The 19,557-nt window shown below is 40.8% G+C and overlaps 1 protein-coding gene and 1 pseudogene across 1 annotated transcript in view; both read right to left on the minus strand.

Annotated features, from left to right (window-relative positions):
- PLEKHA5 (pleckstrin homology domain containing A5) overlaps positions 1 to 19,557 on the minus strand; it is a gene marked incomplete at its 5' end in the record, with an annotated part of 303,433 nt that overhangs the window by 25,714 nt on the left and 258,162 nt on the right. The window contains 5 exon segments of the mRNA XM_006155093.3: positions 6,177 to 6,297; positions 9,437 to 9,625; positions 10,413 to 10,459; positions 13,328 to 13,416; positions 13,418 to 13,437. Coding sequence (XP_006155155.2) covers positions 6,177 to 6,297; positions 9,437 to 9,625; positions 10,413 to 10,459; positions 13,328 to 13,416; positions 13,418 to 13,437 — 466 coding nt within the window.
- LOC114009013 (uncharacterized) lies at positions 4,106 to 4,204 on the minus strand (annotated as a pseudogene).

The raw sequence follows: 19,557 nt of genomic DNA on the forward strand, positions 1-19,557 counted from the left end.
GTGTGTATGTGTGTCTTTCTGGTCAAATTAAAGTAAATGAATGAAGAAATAAAATTAAATAAAAGAAATTCTTAGAAAGAAAAAGAAAAAAAAAGAAATGCATTCCCACTGAAGTAACAGAATCAGGAAGCAGTCTACTACCGTCTCTATTTCTGACTAGTGTTAATAGTTTCAGAGGAAGAAGAGGTATAAAGTTTAAAAAGGAAAGGAAAATTATAATTAGGGCAAAGCTGCATATCTGGAAAATCCAAGGAAAACAAGTGAACAACTACTCAGAGCAGTTAAGGTAATTCAAAAAGGTTTTGTCAATCTAAACTTTAGCCATGCTGGTGCGGGTACAATGGCATCTCACGGTGCTCTTCATTTACATTTCCCTGATGACTAAAAAGACTAAGTTCCCTTTCATATGCTTATTTCCCAAGTGAATATACTCTTTTGTGAAGTGTCTGCTCAAGTTTTGCATAGTCGCTGAATTTTATATGGTGGCATGTATAATGTATTTACCAACAAGAATGAGAGCAAAGGTCTGGCTCGTGGGTGGCTGGTGTGAACCTCAGCTTTAAAAGTTTCTGTAACTTGGGGACAAGCAGTTGGCATAAAGGCTATGTCGCTGGACTCCCATGTAGTTGACTGTGGTTTGAGTCCCAGACCTGGTGGCTTAAGCTCACGTCAGGTGTGTGTGCATGCGTGCCCAAGATCCCAGGAGGAGAATGGAGAAGTGATTGTGGCGTGCCAACCCCTCTGGGGGGTGATTTCTCACTTTCTACCTCTCTCTGTCTTTCTGGCAAGTGCATGTGCCCTAGAGCAAAAGCCTCTCCAAAAAAATAAGTTTCTGTAACTCATGGATATTTGTCTAATATTTCATTGACTTCTATACTACCCAAATATTCACTTACCATCTACAACGTAATTGTTCATTGGATAAAAAGAAAAAGATTTAGTTCTTTCTGTACTAGTTTTTACTTTAAAAAGAGCAGGTCTAAAACAGCAAACATATAATACGTGAGTAGAAAAAACAATGGTGTTCATCCGCTTATTAATCACTCAGTCTAAGAAATAGCATTACCATTAGTAGCTTTTTTTGGGACTCTCCTTAATCCTACATCTCTACTCCGAGGTAATAACTAGTAAATTACATTATCTATCTTCCTCTTGCTTTTCTTCATAGTTTTGAAATTTAGTCATGTATTGTTTAAGGATCAAGATACATTCTTATTTACTTATTTATTTTTTTTGAGAGGTTTTGCTATAGAGTGCGTGCACTCACCAGAAAGACAGACAGAAACAGAGAGATAGAAAACGAGAACTCACCCCCCCAGGGAGGATGGCCACTCCGCAATCCCTTCTCCATTCTCCTCTTAGGATCTTGGGCACGCGTGCACATGCACCCAGTGTTGAGTTTAAGCCACCAGGTCTGGGACTTGAACTGCGGTCAACTACATCAGAGTCCAGCGACATAGCCATTATGCCAACTGCTGGTCCCAGGACCAGGGTACATTCTGAGAAATGTGTTGCTAGATGATTTCACTGTTAAGTGAACATCATAAAGTCTACACAACACCAATCTATACAACTGAGCTATATGGTATAGTCTATATATTTTTATGGGACCACCGTCACAGAAGTGGTCCATCACTGATTAGTAGTTATTATGCAGTACATGACTTATCTGAATTCCTACGACATATAATATTCAGTTTTGCATACTTTTTTTTCTTTTTGGAGAGGTTTTTGCTATAGGGCGCGTGCGCTCATCAGAAACACAGAGAGAGACAGAGAGACAGAAAGCGAGAAATCATCCCCCAGGGGAGATGGCCACAGCGCAATCCCTTCTCCTTAATTCTCCTCTCGGAATCTTGGGCACACACGCACATGCGCCTGGCATGAGTTTAACCTACCGGGTCCAGGTCTAGGAGTTGAACTGTGGTCGACTATGTGGGAGTCCAGCGCCGTAATCATTACGCTAACTGCTGGTCCCTGCATATATATTTTTAAAGAGATAGTTCTGCTATAGGGCGCATGTGCTCACCAGAGAAAGAAAGACAGAAAGTGACCAATCACCCCCCCCGCCCCCCAGAGGACTGCCACACCACAATCCCTTCTCCTCCATTCTCCTCTTGAGATTTTGGGCATGCACCCACATATACCTGGCATGAGTTTTAAGCTCCAGAGACTGCGACTCGAACAGCAATCAACTATGTGGGAGTCCACCAACATAACCACTGCTCCACCTGCTGGTCCCTAGTTCTGCATACTTTTTATGCTTGTGTTTTAAATATGAAATCACATATTATATATCTTTCTACACCTTGATGCTTTCATTTAACATAAGGTTCAATTATTTAGAGATCTTAGGTTTAAATTTTTTTTTTTTTTCTCAAGAGTGTGTGTTTTTGTCTGCCAAAGACAGAGACAAAGAGAGGAGAAGACACCTCCTCCCCTCAGGGGGAATGGTCATACCACAATCCCTTCTCTCTCCTCTTGGGAGTTTGGGCCTGTACACACATGCACTTGGCATGATTCTCTAACCACAGGGTCTGGGTCTCAGTCAGCATGGGATCCTGCTGTCTTATCCACTAGCCATGAAGCCAGTCCAGGTTATTTTTGTTTTTATTTTTAAAAGAATTATTTTATTTAACTTTTTCAATCATTTATTTATTTGTGGACATTTGGGATGGTTTCATGTGTTAACAATCATGAATAAGGCTGTAATAAATATAGATGTTATTTATTTTAATTTAAACAAAGAGGGACACGAGAGAGAGAGAGAGAAAGGGAAAAGGAATGGGAGAAAGCAAGCTGCCAGGACTCTAAACGCAGTCAGCCACAGGGGAGTCCAGCACCCTTAATCTCCATGCCTCTCAAGGTGTTCTAAACACCACACAGTTCTTTCTCCCTCTTTTTTGAAAGATTTTTGCTATATGGTACATGCACTCACTGGAGAAACAGACAGCGAGACAGAGAGTGAGAAATCACCCCCGAAGGGGGATGGCATGTTACAATACCATCTTCTCCAGTCTCTTCTTGGGATTTTGGGCATGCACACACAGGTGCCTGGTATGAGTTTCAAGCCACTGGGTCTGGGACTCGGACTGTGGTTGACCACATGGGAGTTCAATACCTTAACCATTAGGCCACTTGCTGGTCCCTCTTTTTTTTTTTTTTTTTTTTTTAATGCCAGAGTGTGCGTGCACTGGTCAGAGAGAAAAGAATGTGAGATAGAGAGAGAAAGCATCCCCAGATAGAGTGTAGTCATGCCTATCAAGATTTTGGGTAGGGCCGCCAGGGCAGGATTTGAAATCAAACCCTAGGTAGCCATGTGGGATCCGGTTCCTTTAACCACTGAACTACAGGGCCAACCCTACCTGTATTTTTTTCAAAGCAGATTTAAACCAGTGAACACAAGCATTCTGATATAGTACAAGGATTACCTAGGTAATTAGTAAGAGTAACGTGACCAGGGGGCCATGGAGATGTCGGGAGGCTGTCAAGGCACAGCCACCTACCCCCATCTCCTGCTTGGGTAATAAGACCAGGAGGAGGCTCAGACAGCTTTGCAGGTGTCCACACAGCTGCAGTAATGAGTGGGTCAGGTGCAGGACTCAAAGAGACCTCTTCAAATCACACCATTTAAAAAAAAAGAAAAGAATTATTTTTACTTTAAAATTTTATTTATTTTATTATTATTTTAATTTGACCAGAGACAGGTTGAGAAAGCAAGCTACCAGGTCTGGGACTTGAACTGTGGTCAGTCATGTGGGAGTCCAGTGCCTCAACCACCACACCACTAGTTGGACCTCAAACCATATCATTTTTTGTCAAAAGGTCTTCTGAAGCAGCTGGTGGACTGGTGGCTAGAGAAGCTGGATCCCTTATTGCAGACTGAGCAGTTCAAGTTCTGAGAGCAGTGGCCTGAAAAACACACCAGGAGCATGTGTATGCGTGCCCAAAATCCCAAGAGGAGAGTGGAAGAGAAGGGACTATAGTGTGGCCACCCCCTGGTGGGTACAATCTCACTTGCCCTTTCTCTCTGGCGAGTTCACATGCCATATAACAAAAGTAAAATAAACAAAAAACAAAACAAACAGAAAACTGGGGACTGTGCAAAATTTGTGCTTCACAAATTAGTGTGTCATCCTCGCAGAGGGGCCACACAAATATTCTTTGTATTGTCCCAATTTTGGTATACTTGTTACAAAAGCAAGCATCATATATATCTATGTTTTTTATTTTAATTCAGTAGGGCAATCTTTTTAAAAATAATTATTTATTTAGTTTTTATTTATTTATTTCCTTCTTTATTTTGATCAGAGAGAGACAGAATGAGAGAGAGACAGAGAGAAGGAGAGTAAGAAAGCAAGTCACCAGGTCTGGGACTCAAACTGTGGTCGGCCATGTGGGAGAGTCTAGTGCCTTAACTACACCACCTGCTAGCCCCTGGACAATCTTTTTAAGTGAAGCATTTCATCATATTTATCATTATTTATCATAATTATGGATATACTTAAATATCTTTTTTTTTGCCAGAGAGTACATGCCCATGTATGAGACAGCAAGAGAAGGACACAGAGCGAAACCATTCCACAATGGTGCCTGGTCAGGCTATAACCATTTTTTTTTTTTAAGGATATTTTTGCTATAGGTATGTGCTGGAGAGACAGAGTAAGACAGAAAGCAAGAAATCCACCCTCCCCCCACCCCACTCCTACACTCCTGGGGGAGGGAGAATGGCCAGGCCGCAATCCCTTCTCCTCTATTCTCTTCCAGGATTTTGGGCACACATGCACATGCACCTGCTGTAAGTTTCAAGCCGACAATTCTGGGACTTGAATAGTGGTCAACCATGTGGGAGTCCAGTGCCTTCATGACTATGCCACTTGCTAATCTCTCTTGTTTTTAACAATGTTTTCGTTTTTTAATTGCCAGAGGGTGGGTGTGAGCACTCATGAGAGAGAGAGGAGAGAAAAGGAGGAAGAAAGCACAGTGTGATGGGGTGTGGTCATACCATAACCATCCCTCCTCCTCCACTTCTCTATCTTGGGAGGATTTCTGGCATTCAAACACATATACTTGGTATGTGTTTCAAGCTGCTAGGGCCAGGATTTGGATGGCATGGTTGGTCCTGTGGGATCTGGCTCTCTTAACCATAGGGCCATGGATTTGGAGTGTTTTCCAAGTTGCCAGAACTGGAATTTGAACAGCATGGCTGGCCATATAGGATCTGGCTTATTTAACCAACAGACCACTAGTCCAGACCCTGAAAAGTTCTTAATTCAAAAACTCATCAGGGCCAGGGAACCAGCAGTTAGTGTAATGGCTATGTCGCTGGACTCCCACGTCGTCAACCGTGGTTCGCGTCCCGGACCTGGTGGCTTAAAATTCACGCCGGGCACGTGTGCGTGCGTGCCCAAGATCCCGAGAGGAGAATGGTGGAGAAGGGATTGGGGCGTGACCATCCCCCCTGGGGGGTGATTTCTTGCTTTCTGTCTCTGTCTGTCTGGCGAGTGCACGCGCCCTATAGCGAAAATCTCTCCAAAAAAAACCAAAAACAAACAAACAAAAACTCATCAGGGCCAGCTCTGATGTAGCAATACTGTGCTACTCACAAGAAGAAACATCTTGCACAGTGATTGTGGCATGAATCCTCAGCCAGTCAGCTGAAATGCTCTGGGCATGTGTGCATGCCCAAATCCAGCAGGCCGATGGACTGGACGATGACAATCGTGTGTGACTGGAGTCTGTGGAGTGTTCACCTTTCTCTCCTCGTCTCTCACGTGCACATGCTCGACAATGAATACAGGAGGAAAAGGAACAAAAACCTCAAGAGATCCCAAAGGCTTTATTATTTATTTATTTTTTAAAAATTATTTTATTTAGCTTTATTTATTTATTTTAATTTGACTAGAGAGGGACAGAAAGAGAGAGAGAGAGAGAGAAAAAGCAAGCTGCCAGGTCCAGGATCTGAACCAGCATGCCACCTGCCAGCCCCCCAAAGGTTTTAGATAAGGAAGATTATGGATGTGTGTCTATGTCAGATGGATGGTGCCCCCCCACCCCACATATATACACATGCATACATACTGGGTCAACATGTAAAGCAAATCTACTGCTAACATGTTGGGAAAAAGAGAAAAACAATAAGAAACCGAGGAATAAAACATATTCTAAATGCTGACCTTTAACAACTGAAGTTTCTGTCTCTGACGCAGGTTCTGATTTTTCTTCTCCATTAGATTCATCAACTTCTGCCACTGTTGTTAACTCAGGTTCACTCTTGTAGAGTCTATAATCTGGACCCTTGAGAGGAAGATATGTAATTACCAAAAAAAGATTTTTTGGTATAAGTTTCCTTTAAAATGTGTACCTCTAATGATTCAAATCGAACTCTAAAAATTAAAATCCCAAGTTAGTTACACAATACACAGGCTACAACTAAGTAGAAAATGTAATTTAAAAGTTTTTTTTTTTTTTTAAAAGGTTTTTGCCATAGGGTACATGCGCTTGCTGGAGAGAGACAGAGACACAGGGAGTGGGAAAGTGAGCAATGACCCCCCCCCAAGGGGATGGCCATGCCTTAATCCCTTCTCCATTCTCCTGGAATTTTGGAGGTGCCTGGTGTGAGTTCCAAGCCAACGTGTCTAGGACTTGAACTGTGGTTGGCCATACGGGAGTCCAGTGCCCCAACCATGAAACCATCTGCTGGCCCATAAAATGTTAACTTCTAAAGACTCAAGGCAAACTCTAAAAATTAAAATCTCAAGCCAGTTATTTGGATATAACACAACTAATAAATATGCTACAACTAAGTAGAAAATGTAATTTAAAAGTTTTTCTTTTTTTTTTGGAGAGATTTTCACTGTAGGGCGCGTGCGCTCGCCAGACAGACAGAGAGAGACATAGAGACAGAAAGCGAGAAATCACCCCCCAGGGGGGATGGTCACGCCGCAATCCCTTCTCCTCCATTCTCCTCTTGGGATCTTGGGCACGCACGCACACGCGCCCGGCGTGAGTTTTAAGCCACCGGGTCCGGGACACGAACCGCGGTCGACTACGTGGGAGTCCAGCGACATAGCCATTATGCTAACTGCTGGTTCCCGAAAAGTTTTTTTTTTTTTAAAGGTTTTTGCCATAGCGTATGTGAGTTCAGTAGAGAGAGACAGAGAGACCAACAGGAGAGTGAGAAATCATCTCGCCCTCCCCTCCACCATACGACCGAGCGGATGGTCAAACTGCAGTCCCTTCTCCATTTTTCTGGGATGTTGGGCATGCACTTACGGGTGCTTGAAGTGAGTTTCAAGCTGCCAGGTCTACGACTCGAACCTCAGTAGCCATGTAGCAATGGAGTACCTCAACCACCATGCTGCCTGTTGGCCCCTTAAAAGGTTTTTAACACATGAAGTTTTATTCTTTATTATTTTTTTTTATAGATTTTTGCTTGCTGGAGGGATAGAGAGGGAAAGTGAGAAATCATCCCCTGGAGGGATGGCTACTCCACAATCCCTTCTTCTCTTAGGATTTGGTATGCACACACATGTGCCCAGAATGTTTTTAAAGATGCAGGGGAGTAGGGAGAGAGGGCAGCAGGTGGCACAATGGTTAAGGTGCTAGACTCCCACGTAGCCGACTGCGGCTGTAGTCTTGGACCCAGCACTTGAAAATCACACTGGGCGTGTGTGCTTAAGTGCCCAAAATCCTGAGAAGAGAATAGAGGAGAAGGGATTGTGAGTGCACACGCCCTATAACAAAAAATCTCCAAGCAAGCAAACAAACAAAACTTATAATAACAGAGTCACAGGGTCCAGGACTTCAAACCTTGCAGTTGGCCACATGAGATCCAGTGCCTTAACTATCACATCACCTCTGACCCACCAGTAAAACTTCTTGTTTTACATTTAAGAAAATTGCTCTAAGGGACAAAAATCACATTTTTTATCATGGTATAACTGAGGCCTAAACATAATTGTATTGGCCTAGCTCTGTGGTCCACTGGTTAAAGGAGTCTGATCCCACATGACCAACGGTGCAATTCGAATCCTGGCTTTAGCAGATGAAAAAACTACCAGGTTCATGTGCATGTGCACGCCCCAATCTTGGCAGGATGGAGAAATGAGAAAGAAGAGGACTGAGGTATGACCCATGACTCACTGGGGGATCCTTTTCCTCCAGCTGTTTCTCTTTGGAAAGTACACGTGCCCTCTGGCAAATTTAAAAATAAAGAGGGCTACTCAGTGGCGTGGCGCTAATCAACTGGATTACCCAGGCCAAAGGTGTACCTGAACATGGACCTGGCAGCTTGAAAAACATGCTAGCATGTGTGCACGCATGCCCGAAATCCTGAAAGGAGAAACGGAGGAGCTGGGATTGTGGCCTGACTATCTTCCATGGAGGGTGCTATCTCACTTCCCAGCACATCCTCATATCCCGTCTCTCCCTGGGGAGTGCATGTGCCCTTTGGCAAAACAGCTAATAAATAAAATAACATAAAATAAAATACTAATTCAAGAAACTTCCCTTTAGAAAGTGGTCTGAATAAGTAAGGTTCATCCCAGCATTGAAATTCCTGTCAGACACCATTTCATTGATCTAAAAATTAGCTCTGTTCTCTTCTAACTTAATCCATTTTTTTTTTAAGAACTTTTTTTTTCCCATAGGCTGCATGCGCTTGCCAGACAGAGACAGAGAGACAGAAAGCGAGAAATCACCCCCCCAGGGGGGATGGCCACGCCACAATCTCTTCTCCATTCTCCTCTCAGGATCTTGGGCACACACGCCTGGCGTGAGTTTAAGCCACCAGGTCTAGGATTCGAACCACGGTCGACTGGGTGGGAGTCCAGCGATATAGCCATTACGCTAACTGCTGGTCCCCCGGTGTGAGTTTTAAGCCACCGGGTCCGGGACGTGAACCGCAGTAGACTACATGGGAGTCCAGCGACACAGCCATTACGCTAACTACTGGTCCCAAACTTATTCCATTTTCTTCTTTTACTCCCAATCTTTTATTTCCAGGGGTAACACCTTTCCTTGGCAACGTCTCATCTATGAACTGCCCACATCCCAACCTTTTCATGATTCCTTTAATGATGTTTTTCTTTCACACTTTTCCTATCTAAAGATATAACTGTGGCTCTAGCATCTTAAAGTGATGTATTTAAATTATGGTTCATGTGACACATGCAAAGTAATCACTTTATGACAGTATGGACGTAATTATGAAATTGTTAAATATTAAAAAATTGAAAATATTAACCAATGAGAATGATAAAACCAAAAAGAGGAAAAACACAAATGACAGAGTTATGTATAAACAACAACAAAAAAGCACTGGCTGAAAGTGGGGTTATAATAAAAAAAAAAAATCTGAGTGTAAAATAAACAAATTTTAAAAAATGAGAGGGCCAGGATGACCGATCATTCTGTGGCTAATCCAGCCACTTACACAATGAGATCCATTTCTTGGATATCCTTGAACTTGATGAATCTTCTTTTCTTCAGGCAGATGCACTGGGCCCCTGCTATAACAGAGCAAGGAGCTGCTATCACTGGGCAGAGGGGGGATTATGGGAGGCTGCTCTGTAAAGTCATAGGACCGAGGAAGTGGAGGACGAGGTGGGACTACTTCCTCTTCCTAAAGATTGTAGAATAGTCACCTTATTTAGATAAGCAGATTGAGTTAAGCATATCTAAATTCTTTGCTACGGTAATATTAACTTAAAATTACTTTAAGATACTTAAAGGGACACTGCCAAGCCAAAAGTCTCATTTTTGAAAAGTGAAATAAAAAATTTGTATGACCGTTAATTTGTTTTAAATATGGCTAGATCTACATTTTTTTCTGTAATACACAAATTAGATTTCACTGATGCTCAACACTGAGACCGATGTGAAACGGATTACTGCATTTCATTTGAAAAACAGAAGGAAAGAACTCAATGAAAAATCTCTTACTTTTTCAATTTTTAAGACAGAAAAAGAGAAGCATTTCTTTTTTGATTGGCTTTTATACTAAATCCAAGACCATCAATTTTTTCAAACAGGTTGACAGTATCTCTTTGTAGTTTTAATTTATGCTTTGCATGACACACAGCAATTGATTGATCATTCATCCTATAAGTTTTATGTAGTAAACAATAAAAAATACTCAAATTACTTAGATTAGAAAAAGTATGACAATGTTAAAGTTTTAATAGACCAAAAGCAGTGATTCAATTTCTTTTTGCATCAAGAAAAGGAGAGAAAAATCATGTTAGGAGCACATAACTGAACCAATGAAATTTCAGTATTAAAGCAATAATTCTTCAATATATTTAAAAGCCATTTTTGTTGTAAGAGTAGAGAAGACTTAATTACTTATAATTCTTGTGTTAAATATTTAAAATAACCAATTTATAATCAGAAAACCCATCCAAACTTACCTCATTTTTGTACTTAACTGTTGAGAAAGGCTTTGATCCTGCTATACCTACTAAAAAAAAAAACAAAAAGAAAAAAGAAAACATAACTATATTCCTACTTATACTAGACACATCTTTCTAAACAGATAGAAAGAACAGTATTTTCACTGCACTTTTTGGAAACAAAACCTTCAATTTCTAGTCCCTTACATTTATGTTTGCTAAGTATATTAAAACCAGTACATTGGGGACCAGCAGATGGCATAAGGGCTATATGTTGCTGGACTCCCATGTTGTCAACCGTGGTTCGAATCCCAGACCCGGCAGCTTAAACTCATGCCAGGTGCATGTGCACAAGTGCCCAAGATTCAGAGAAAGGAATGGAGAAGAAGGGATTGCAGCGTGGCCATCCCTTGGGGGGGGGGTGTTATTTCTCGCTTTCTGTCTGTCTGTCTCTGTCTTTCTGGCAAGTGCATGTGCCCTATAGCAAAAACCTCTCCAAAAAATAAAAAATAAAGATAAAAAAAAAAATAAAACCAGTACATTAAAAAAATACAAATTAAAATATTTAGTTTAGGGGAATGCAGGTGGTGTGGTGGGTTAAAGGTGCTGGATTCCCACATGGCTAACTATGGTTCAAGTCCTGGACCTGGTGGCTTACTTTCTTGCTTTTCTTTTTTTTCCTCTCTGTCTGGTCAAATAAAAAAAAAAAATAACAACAACAAATGGAATTTAATAAATAAATCTTTTTAAAACTTTAGTTTAAACAAGAGTATACAGGTAAATGGTTTTCTTTCAAACATTACCAGTCTAAGCACAAACAGACATAATTTTTTAGTAGGGTAATTTGCCTATACCTATCAAAATGGAAAAAGTATGCTTATTTTTCATTTCTTGGAATCTAGTAAGTACTAACAGTGTGTTTAGGTACATGTATAACCGTGCCTGTATTATAGCATGGTTTATGACAATAAAAATAACTCTGGAAGCAACCTATCTGTCCATCAACATGGAAATACATGTGAAAAAACAAAACATGGAAAAGTATGTATAGCATGATCTCATATGTTCTTGTGGGATGGAAAACAAGTCCTAAAACTAAACACTGTGCTTACTTACTGGTCATTGGAAAAGTCATAACACATTTTTGCATAGAAAAACAGAAAAATACGCATGAGTTTTCCGACACCCCAATACAATGGCACAGCATTATAATCTAAAAGCTGAACATTCCTAATGCAAAAATCTGAAAGTGAAAATGATCCAAAATCTGAAAATTTTGAGCAATGACATGACGACACAGTGGAAAATTCCATACTGATCTCATTTGATGGGTCATGGTCAAAATACTACAATACGGGGATGGGCGGGTGGCCTGGTGGTTAAAGACACTGAACTCCCACATGGCTGACCATGGTTCAAATTCCAGACCTGGTGGTTTGCTTTCTTGCTTTCTCTGTCTCTCTCTGTCTCACTCTGGTCAAATGAAAAATAATGACAATTAGAAATAAAATAAAGGAAGTAATTCTTTAAAAACAAACAAATAAACAAAAAACTACAATATAAAAAATAGTGTATAGGGCTAGCAGGTGGCAAGGATGTTAAGGTGCTTGATCTCAGATGGCCGGCTGTGCCATTCAAGTCCTGGGCCCGGGGGCTTGAAAACCACGCTGGGTGCATGTGTGTGTGAAACAGAGGAGAAGGGACTGTAGTGTGCTCATTCTCCGTTCAGGGTGATTTTTCACTTTCCTTTTCTCTATGTCTCTTTGATGAAAGTACACACGCTATAATTAAAACTAAATAAAATAAAATAAAATAACCTTCAGGGTGTGTGTAAAAGGTTTATATGAAACTAAGTCAATTTTGGGTTTAGTCTTGGATCCTGTCTCCAAGACTTCTATATATATATTCCAAAATGTGAAAACAGGAAATGTGAACCACTTCTGGTCACAAGCATTTGGGATAAGAGATACTATACACATATGATGAGTTTTGTGTGGGTAGTTGAAAGACCTTTTGCTTTTTACTTTATAAACTTGTATACTTTTTTTTTCCTAGAGGGATTTTTGCTATAGGGCACATGTGCTTGCTGGAGAGAGAAACAGAAAGACAGGAAGTGAGAAATCACTCCCTTGGGGGACAGCCATGCTCCAATCCCTTCTCCTCCACTTTCTTAGAATTTTGGACATGCATGCATGCACGCGTGTCTGGTGTTTTTTTTTTTTCCCCTTAAGAAATACTTAATTTTTTAAATTATTATTTTAATTCACCAAAGAGAGAGAGAGAGAGACAGGGAGAGAGAGAGAGAGAGAGAAAGCAAGCCACCATGTCCAGGACTCAAACTGTGGTCAGCCATGTGCAAGTCTAGCACTTTAACCTCCATGCCACCTGCTGGCCCAGAGTTTTTCTCTCTGTTTTGTTTTGTTTGTTTTTTTAGAGAGAGATTTTTCCTATAGGGTGTATGTGTGTTTGCTGAAGACAGACAGACAGAGACAGAAAGTGAGAAATCTCCCCCCAGGAGGATGGTCACACCACAGTCCCTTCTCCTGTAGTCTTCTCTTGGGATTTTGGGCACGCATGCACATGCACGTGGCGGGAGTTTTAAGCTGTTAGGTCTAGGACTCAAACTGTGGTCCCCCATGTGGGAGTCCAGTGATGTAACCATTACACCATCTGCTGGTCCTCTGGTGTGCGTTTTAAGCTGCCAGGTCTGAGACTCCAACTATGGTGAAAGTCCAGCAACATAACCGTTATGCCATCTGTTGGTCCCAATAGAGTTGGATTCTTTATAAACTTGTGTTCTTTGTGTTACAAAAGAGTACTTATGATACCAAAAAAACTATTAAAATAAAAAATGAAAGCCAATTGTATCTTTGATTCCATTTAGATAGAATACTGTGGGCAATACCACAAAACAAAACACAAAGCAAATGTACCTGTTTCTGCAGTGCATCTTTGCTGTTTGTGTTTGCTCAGGCCCTCCATGACATCCTGAATTCTCCAAAGCTCTTTTTGAATCTGTGCACTGGATCCCTGCTGACTCAGTCTATCAGCAAAAATGAACAGACCACAGACAGGAAAAAAAACATTAAATAAAGTCTTACAGTCTTCTAATTATACGTTTAAAAATGCTAATTGCAGTGGATTAAATGTTAAAAACATTTAATATGATCTATGTGACTCTCCCAATTTTATGACTCCATTGCAAAAGGTAAGCAGAGAGAGAAAAAGAATTTTTCAGACATAAGCTTTGCCATGCCTTATTTAGGATCCCAGGAGGTATATAGATTAGAAGGGATTAAAAAGGAAAAAGTAAAAGAAATACAATAGATACTTACAAACCTCAAATTAAAAACAAACTAAAACAAGTTCCTTGGTGTGGGGAAGAACAGAAAGAGTTACAGTTTGGGGGGTAGCAGGTGGCGTGGTAGTTAGGACGCTGGACTCCCATATGGCCTCCCAAGGTTCAAGTCCCAGACCTGGTGGCTTGCTTTCTCACTTTCTCTCTTTTTCTCTCTGGCTCTTTCTGGTAAGCACACATACCCTAAGGAAGTTAAACAACAATAAAAATAAAAATAAAAAATAAATAAAAATAGATAGTGTTACAGTTTGAATTGTCCTCCCCCAAATTCACGTGTTGGGACTCGACTGTATTGGAAAGGTGTTAAATGAAAGCCTTTGGATGTGATAAGGTCATTAGTGCAGGGGTTCCTACTATGCACAAGATCCTGCCCTCTACCATGCTGTAGCCTCACCAGAGGTTGGACCCTGGACTTCCAAACCGTGAGTTAAGTACACCTCTATTCTTACAAATAACTAACCAGGGTCATTTATCTGTTAGCATTACAATAATGGACTCAGAACATGTAGTAGCATCTTAAGTTCTAAAACATAAAAAAAAAGACAATTTTTAATACTTATATCATACTCCAAGGCGAAATTTCCTAACTGAAGCCAAAGGAGTCAGCAGGTAGCATGGTAGTTTAGGTGCTGGACTCCCACATGGCTAACCATGGTTGAAGTCCTGGACCTGACAGCTTGCTTTTTTTTTTAGATACTTACAAACCTCAAATTAAAAACAAACTAAAACAAGTTCCTTGGTGTGGGGAAGAACAGAAAGAGCTACAGTTTGGGGGGTAGCAGGTGGCGTGGTAGTTAGGACGCTGGACTCCCATATGGCCTCCCAAGGTTCAAGTCCCAGACCTGGTGGCTTGCTTTCTCACTTTCTCTCTTTTTCTCTCTGGCTCTTTCTGGTAAGCACACATACCCTAAGGAAGTTAAACAACAATAAAAATAAAAATAAAAAATAAATAAAAATAGATAGTGTTACAGTTTGAATTGTCCTCCCCCAAATTCACGTGTTGGGACTCGACTGTATTGGAAAGGTGTTAAATGAAAGCCTTTGGATGTGATAAGGTCATTAGTGCAGGGGTTCCTACTATGCACAAGATCCTGCCCTCTACCATGCTGTAGCCTCACCAGAGGTTGGACCCTGGACTTCCAAACCGTGAGTTAAGTACACCTCTATTCTTACAAATAACTAACCAGGGTCATTTATCTGTTAGCATTACAATAATGGACTCAGAACATGTAGTAGCATCTTAAGTTCTAAAACATAAAAAAAAAGACAATTTTTAATACTTATATCATACTCCAAGGCGAAATTTCCTAACTGAAGCCAAAGGAGTCAGCAGGTAGCATGGTAGTTTAGGTGCTGGACTCCCACATGGCTAACCATGGTTGAAGTCCTGGACCTGACAGCTTGCTTTTTTTTTTTAAAGGGACCAGCAGACAGCATAATGGTTATGTTGCTGGACTACCACATAGTCAACTGAAGTTCGTGTCCTAGACCCAGCAGCTTAAAACTCATGCCAGGCACGTGTGTGTGTGTATGCACACACACTCAAAATCCCAGGAGAATTGTGGTGCAGCCATCTTCCCTGGAAGGTGATTTCTCACTTTTTGTCTCCCTAGTGAGTGCACGTGCCCTATAGTAAAAATCTCTCTTAAAAAAGAAATTCCTTGTGACCAGCAGATGGTGTAATGGTTGTATTGTTGGACTTCACATGGTTGACTTTGGTTTGAGTCTGAACTCTGTGGCTTAAACTCGTGCCGGGTGCATGCGTGCCCAAGATTCCATGAGGAGAATGGAGGAGAAGGGATTGTGGCATGACCACCCCATGGGGGGTTGTTTGCTATCTCTCTGTCTCTCTCTTTCTGACTAGGGAGTGTATGCACCCTATAGCAAAAATCTATCTCTTGGGGAAAAAATTTATTTTTTTAAGAAAAGGAAACTGGGGCCAGAAGGTGGTGTGGTGGTTAAAGGCGTTGGACTCCCATGGAGCCGACCACGGTTCAAGTGGCTTGACCACTGGATCTAGTGGCTTGCTTTCTTGCTTTCCCTCCCTCTTTCTGTCTGATCAAACTGGAAAATAATAATAATAATAAATAAAGTTAAATAAAATAATTCTTAAAAAAAAGAAATGAAAATATTGGTTTTCGCTAAGATTCTATTAGAACTCTATGAATGTTATGGATGAACAAGATAACAATAACACTGTTCCTGTAACAATAAACACTTTTTAGAAGTTGTTAAAAAAAAATAGAAATTAAAGTATGAGTTTAGGGTGCAGCAGGTAGTATAGTGGTTTAGGCACTGGACTCCCATGTGGTCGACCACAGTTTAGGTCTTGGACATGAAGGCTTGAAATTCACACCAGATGCCAGTTGATAGTTGCCTTAACTGAAGAGAAATCTTTAACTTTGATAAAGCCTTATCATGTTCAAAATTTTTCTCTTTTTGCTTAGTGGATAGTACTTTTGGGGTCTTTTTTTGGGAAGGTCTACATTTTCCACTATTAGCTTTTTTTTTTTTTTGAGAGGTTTTTGCTATAGGGCATGTGTGCTCGCCAGAAAGACAGAAAGCAAGAAATCACCCTCCCCCAGTGGGGATGGCCAAGCTGCAATCCTTACTCCCCCATTCTCCTCCTGGGATCTTGGGCACACATGCACACAGGCCCGGCCTGAGTTTAAGCTGTCGGGTTCGGGACTCGAACCGTAGTCAGCTACATGGGAGTCCAGCGACATAGCCATTATGCCAATTGCTGGTCCCTAGCTTTTAAAAATTTTGCCAGAAGGTATGTGTGCTTGCTTGCAAGAGAGGAAGAGAGGGAGAGGGTGAAAGCACCTCTGCCTGGTTACACCTTAACCCCTTCTCCATTCTCTATCCTGCTGGGATTTGGGGTATGTATACACATGTACCTGCCACTAGGTCCAGGACTTGACCTATGACGTTGGCCACGTTAGTTCTGGCTCCTTTAACCACCAAGTCCTGTGCCAGCCCCTCTGTTATTAGCTTTAGCAAACAGTTTAGATCTCTAATGCACTGGAAGGTCATCTCTGTATAATATTGTGAGCAAGAGGATCAATACAGTGAGTCAGTATTACAATAGAATCTATTAAAAAACCCTTTTCCTACTTATTAGTAATGCTATCACTAATAGATGTAAGTTTTCATATACGTGGGGTCTTCAAAATGTTAATGAAAAACAGATACTATGAAACAATGTATGGATTTAAAAATGTCTTACACCAAAATAAACTTGTGCTTTCATTTCATTTATCTATGAATTGTTAGCAGTACCCTCATACTCATGGTCTGCTGCTTAACTCTATTTTGTTCCACGGGTCTGTTTTTTCTAATACTTTGCTCACTATTACAGTTTGAAATTGCATCTGCTTGTTGTTACTTCTTTATTTAAAAATATTTTTTAGAGGGACTAGCAGTTAGCGTAATGGCTATGTTCCTGGACCCAGTGGCTTAAAACTCACGCTGGGCACGTGTATGTGTGTGCCCAAGATCCCAAGAGGCGAATGGAGGAGAAGGGATTGTGCTGTGGCCATCCCCCCTGGGGGTGATCTCTCACTTTCTGTCTCTATGTCTCTCTGGCGAGTGCATGCGCCCTATAGCAAAAACCTCTCCAAAAAACAAAAGTTATTAGAGTTATTTTTACTTATCTATTTAAATCTATCTATTATTATTATTAGTATTATTATCATTATTATTATTTTTAATAATTACTTTTAAATTTAATTTTATTTATTTATTCATTTATTCTCAATTTGAGCAGAGAAAGACACAGAGATAGAGAGAGGGAAACTGAGAAAGAAAACCACCAGTCCGGGACTCAAACCGTGGTCGGCCATGTGGGAGTGTCCAGCACCTTAGTCACCACGCCACCTGCTGGCCCCTATTTGTTATTATTATTTTTAAAATTTGACCAGAGAGGGACAGAGAGAGAGAGAGGGAAAGCAAGAAAGCAAGCCGCCAGGTCTGGGACTTGAACCGTGGTTGGCCATGTGGGAATCCAGTGCCCTTAACCAATTCATCACGCCAACTGCTGGTCCCAGCTAGCCTATTTTTATTTCATTATTTATTTTCATTTATTCATTCATATTTTTCTTTTTTTTGGAGAGGTTTTTGCCATAGGGTGCGTGCGCTTGCCAGACAGACAGAGAGAGACAGAGAGACAGAAAGTGAGAAATCACCCCCAGGGGGTTGGCCATGCCGCAATCCCTTCTCCTCCATTCTCCTCTCGGGATCTTGGGCACGCACACACACACGTCCGGCGTGAGTTTTAAGCCACCGGGTCTGGGACGCGAACCGCAGTCGACTACGTGGGAGTCCAGCGACATAGCCATTACGCTAACTGCTGGTCTCACGTTCATTCATATTTTTAAAGAGAGATTTTTACTATAGGGCGTGTGTGCTCGCCGGAGAGAAAGAGATACAGAAAGTGAGAAATCACCCCTCGAAGGGGATGGTCACTTCACAATCCCTTTTCCTCCATCGTCTCCTGGGATTCTGGGCATGCATGTATATGCAACTGCCCTGAGTTTAAAGCTGCTGGGTCCAGGACTTGAACCACGGTTGGCCATGTGGGAGTCCAGCAACGCAACCCTTATACCATCCACTGGTCCCAATATCTATACTTTTTTTTTTTTCAAGAGTTATTTATTTTTTTAATTCTATTTGTTGTTATTATAATTTTTTATTTTGACCAGAGAGAGACAGAGAGAAAGTGAAAGTGAAAGCGAGAAAGCAAGCCACCAGGTCTGGGACTTGAACCACAGTTAGCCACGTGGGAATCTTGTACCTTCAACCACCATGCCACCTGCTGGCCCTAATATCTATAGTTTTTAAAAGCATATTTTGTATCTCATTTGTAATGGATTATTATTTTTTAAAGAATTATTTTATTTAACTTTATTTACCTCTCTATATCTATCCATCTGTTTTTTCCTATCTCTATCAATCTATCATCCATCTATCTATCATCTATCAATCATCTATCTAAATTTGACCAGAAAGGGACAGAGTGAGAGAAAGAGAGGGAAAGTAAGAAAGCAAGCCGCCATGTCTGGGACTCAAAGGCGGTTGGGCCATGTGGGAGGGAGTTCAACGCTCTCAACCACCACGCCCCCTGCCAGCCCTGTAGTTGATTACTGATGGTGTAACTCACTGTCCAAAACCGAAGTCACAGCCACACGTGGCTACTTAAATTTAGAAAATCACAATGAATACAACTGAAAGTTGAGTTCCTTAATCACATACAATTGCTACGTTTCACATGCCTAATAATTACATACTGCTGGTGGCTACTATACCAAACACGGAGAGAAAATAGATTTTTTAAAATGAATCAACCGTAATCATCTTTTATTTGTTGTATTAATTTGTCTGCTGTGTTCACTGGGTTTCCAAAGGCAGATGACTAAATTCACATGGGATCATAAGGATGAAGTGACTTTTTAATATTTTCTTAAACATCTATCTCTATCCCTCAGAGCAACACTTTAAGATAAATATTATTCTTTTTTACAAGTTAGAACATTCTTGGAAACTTGATCCCAGATTTCTTGTTTCCAAACAGGATTCTTTATACTAAAGATGCTGTCTCTTCCCTATTCTAACAATGTCAGTCAAGGCAGTACATTAAACAGAGTTTGATAAAAAGAGACACAATTAATATAAAATGGATTAGAGTTACTTTATAAAAAGATACAATATCCATTACTTTATAAATTCATATAACTCAACACCTTGATACCAACGAACATTGATGGGTGTTTAAGAATATGCAGCAATATTTACAGGCACTAGGGA

This window comes from Tupaia chinensis, unplaced genomic scaffold, assembly GCF_000334495.1.
Source record: "Tupaia chinensis unplaced genomic scaffold, TupChi_1.0 Scaffold000434_1, whole genome shotgun sequence".
Lineage (NCBI taxonomy): Eukaryota > Metazoa > Chordata > Mammalia > Scandentia > Tupaiidae > Tupaia > Tupaia belangeri.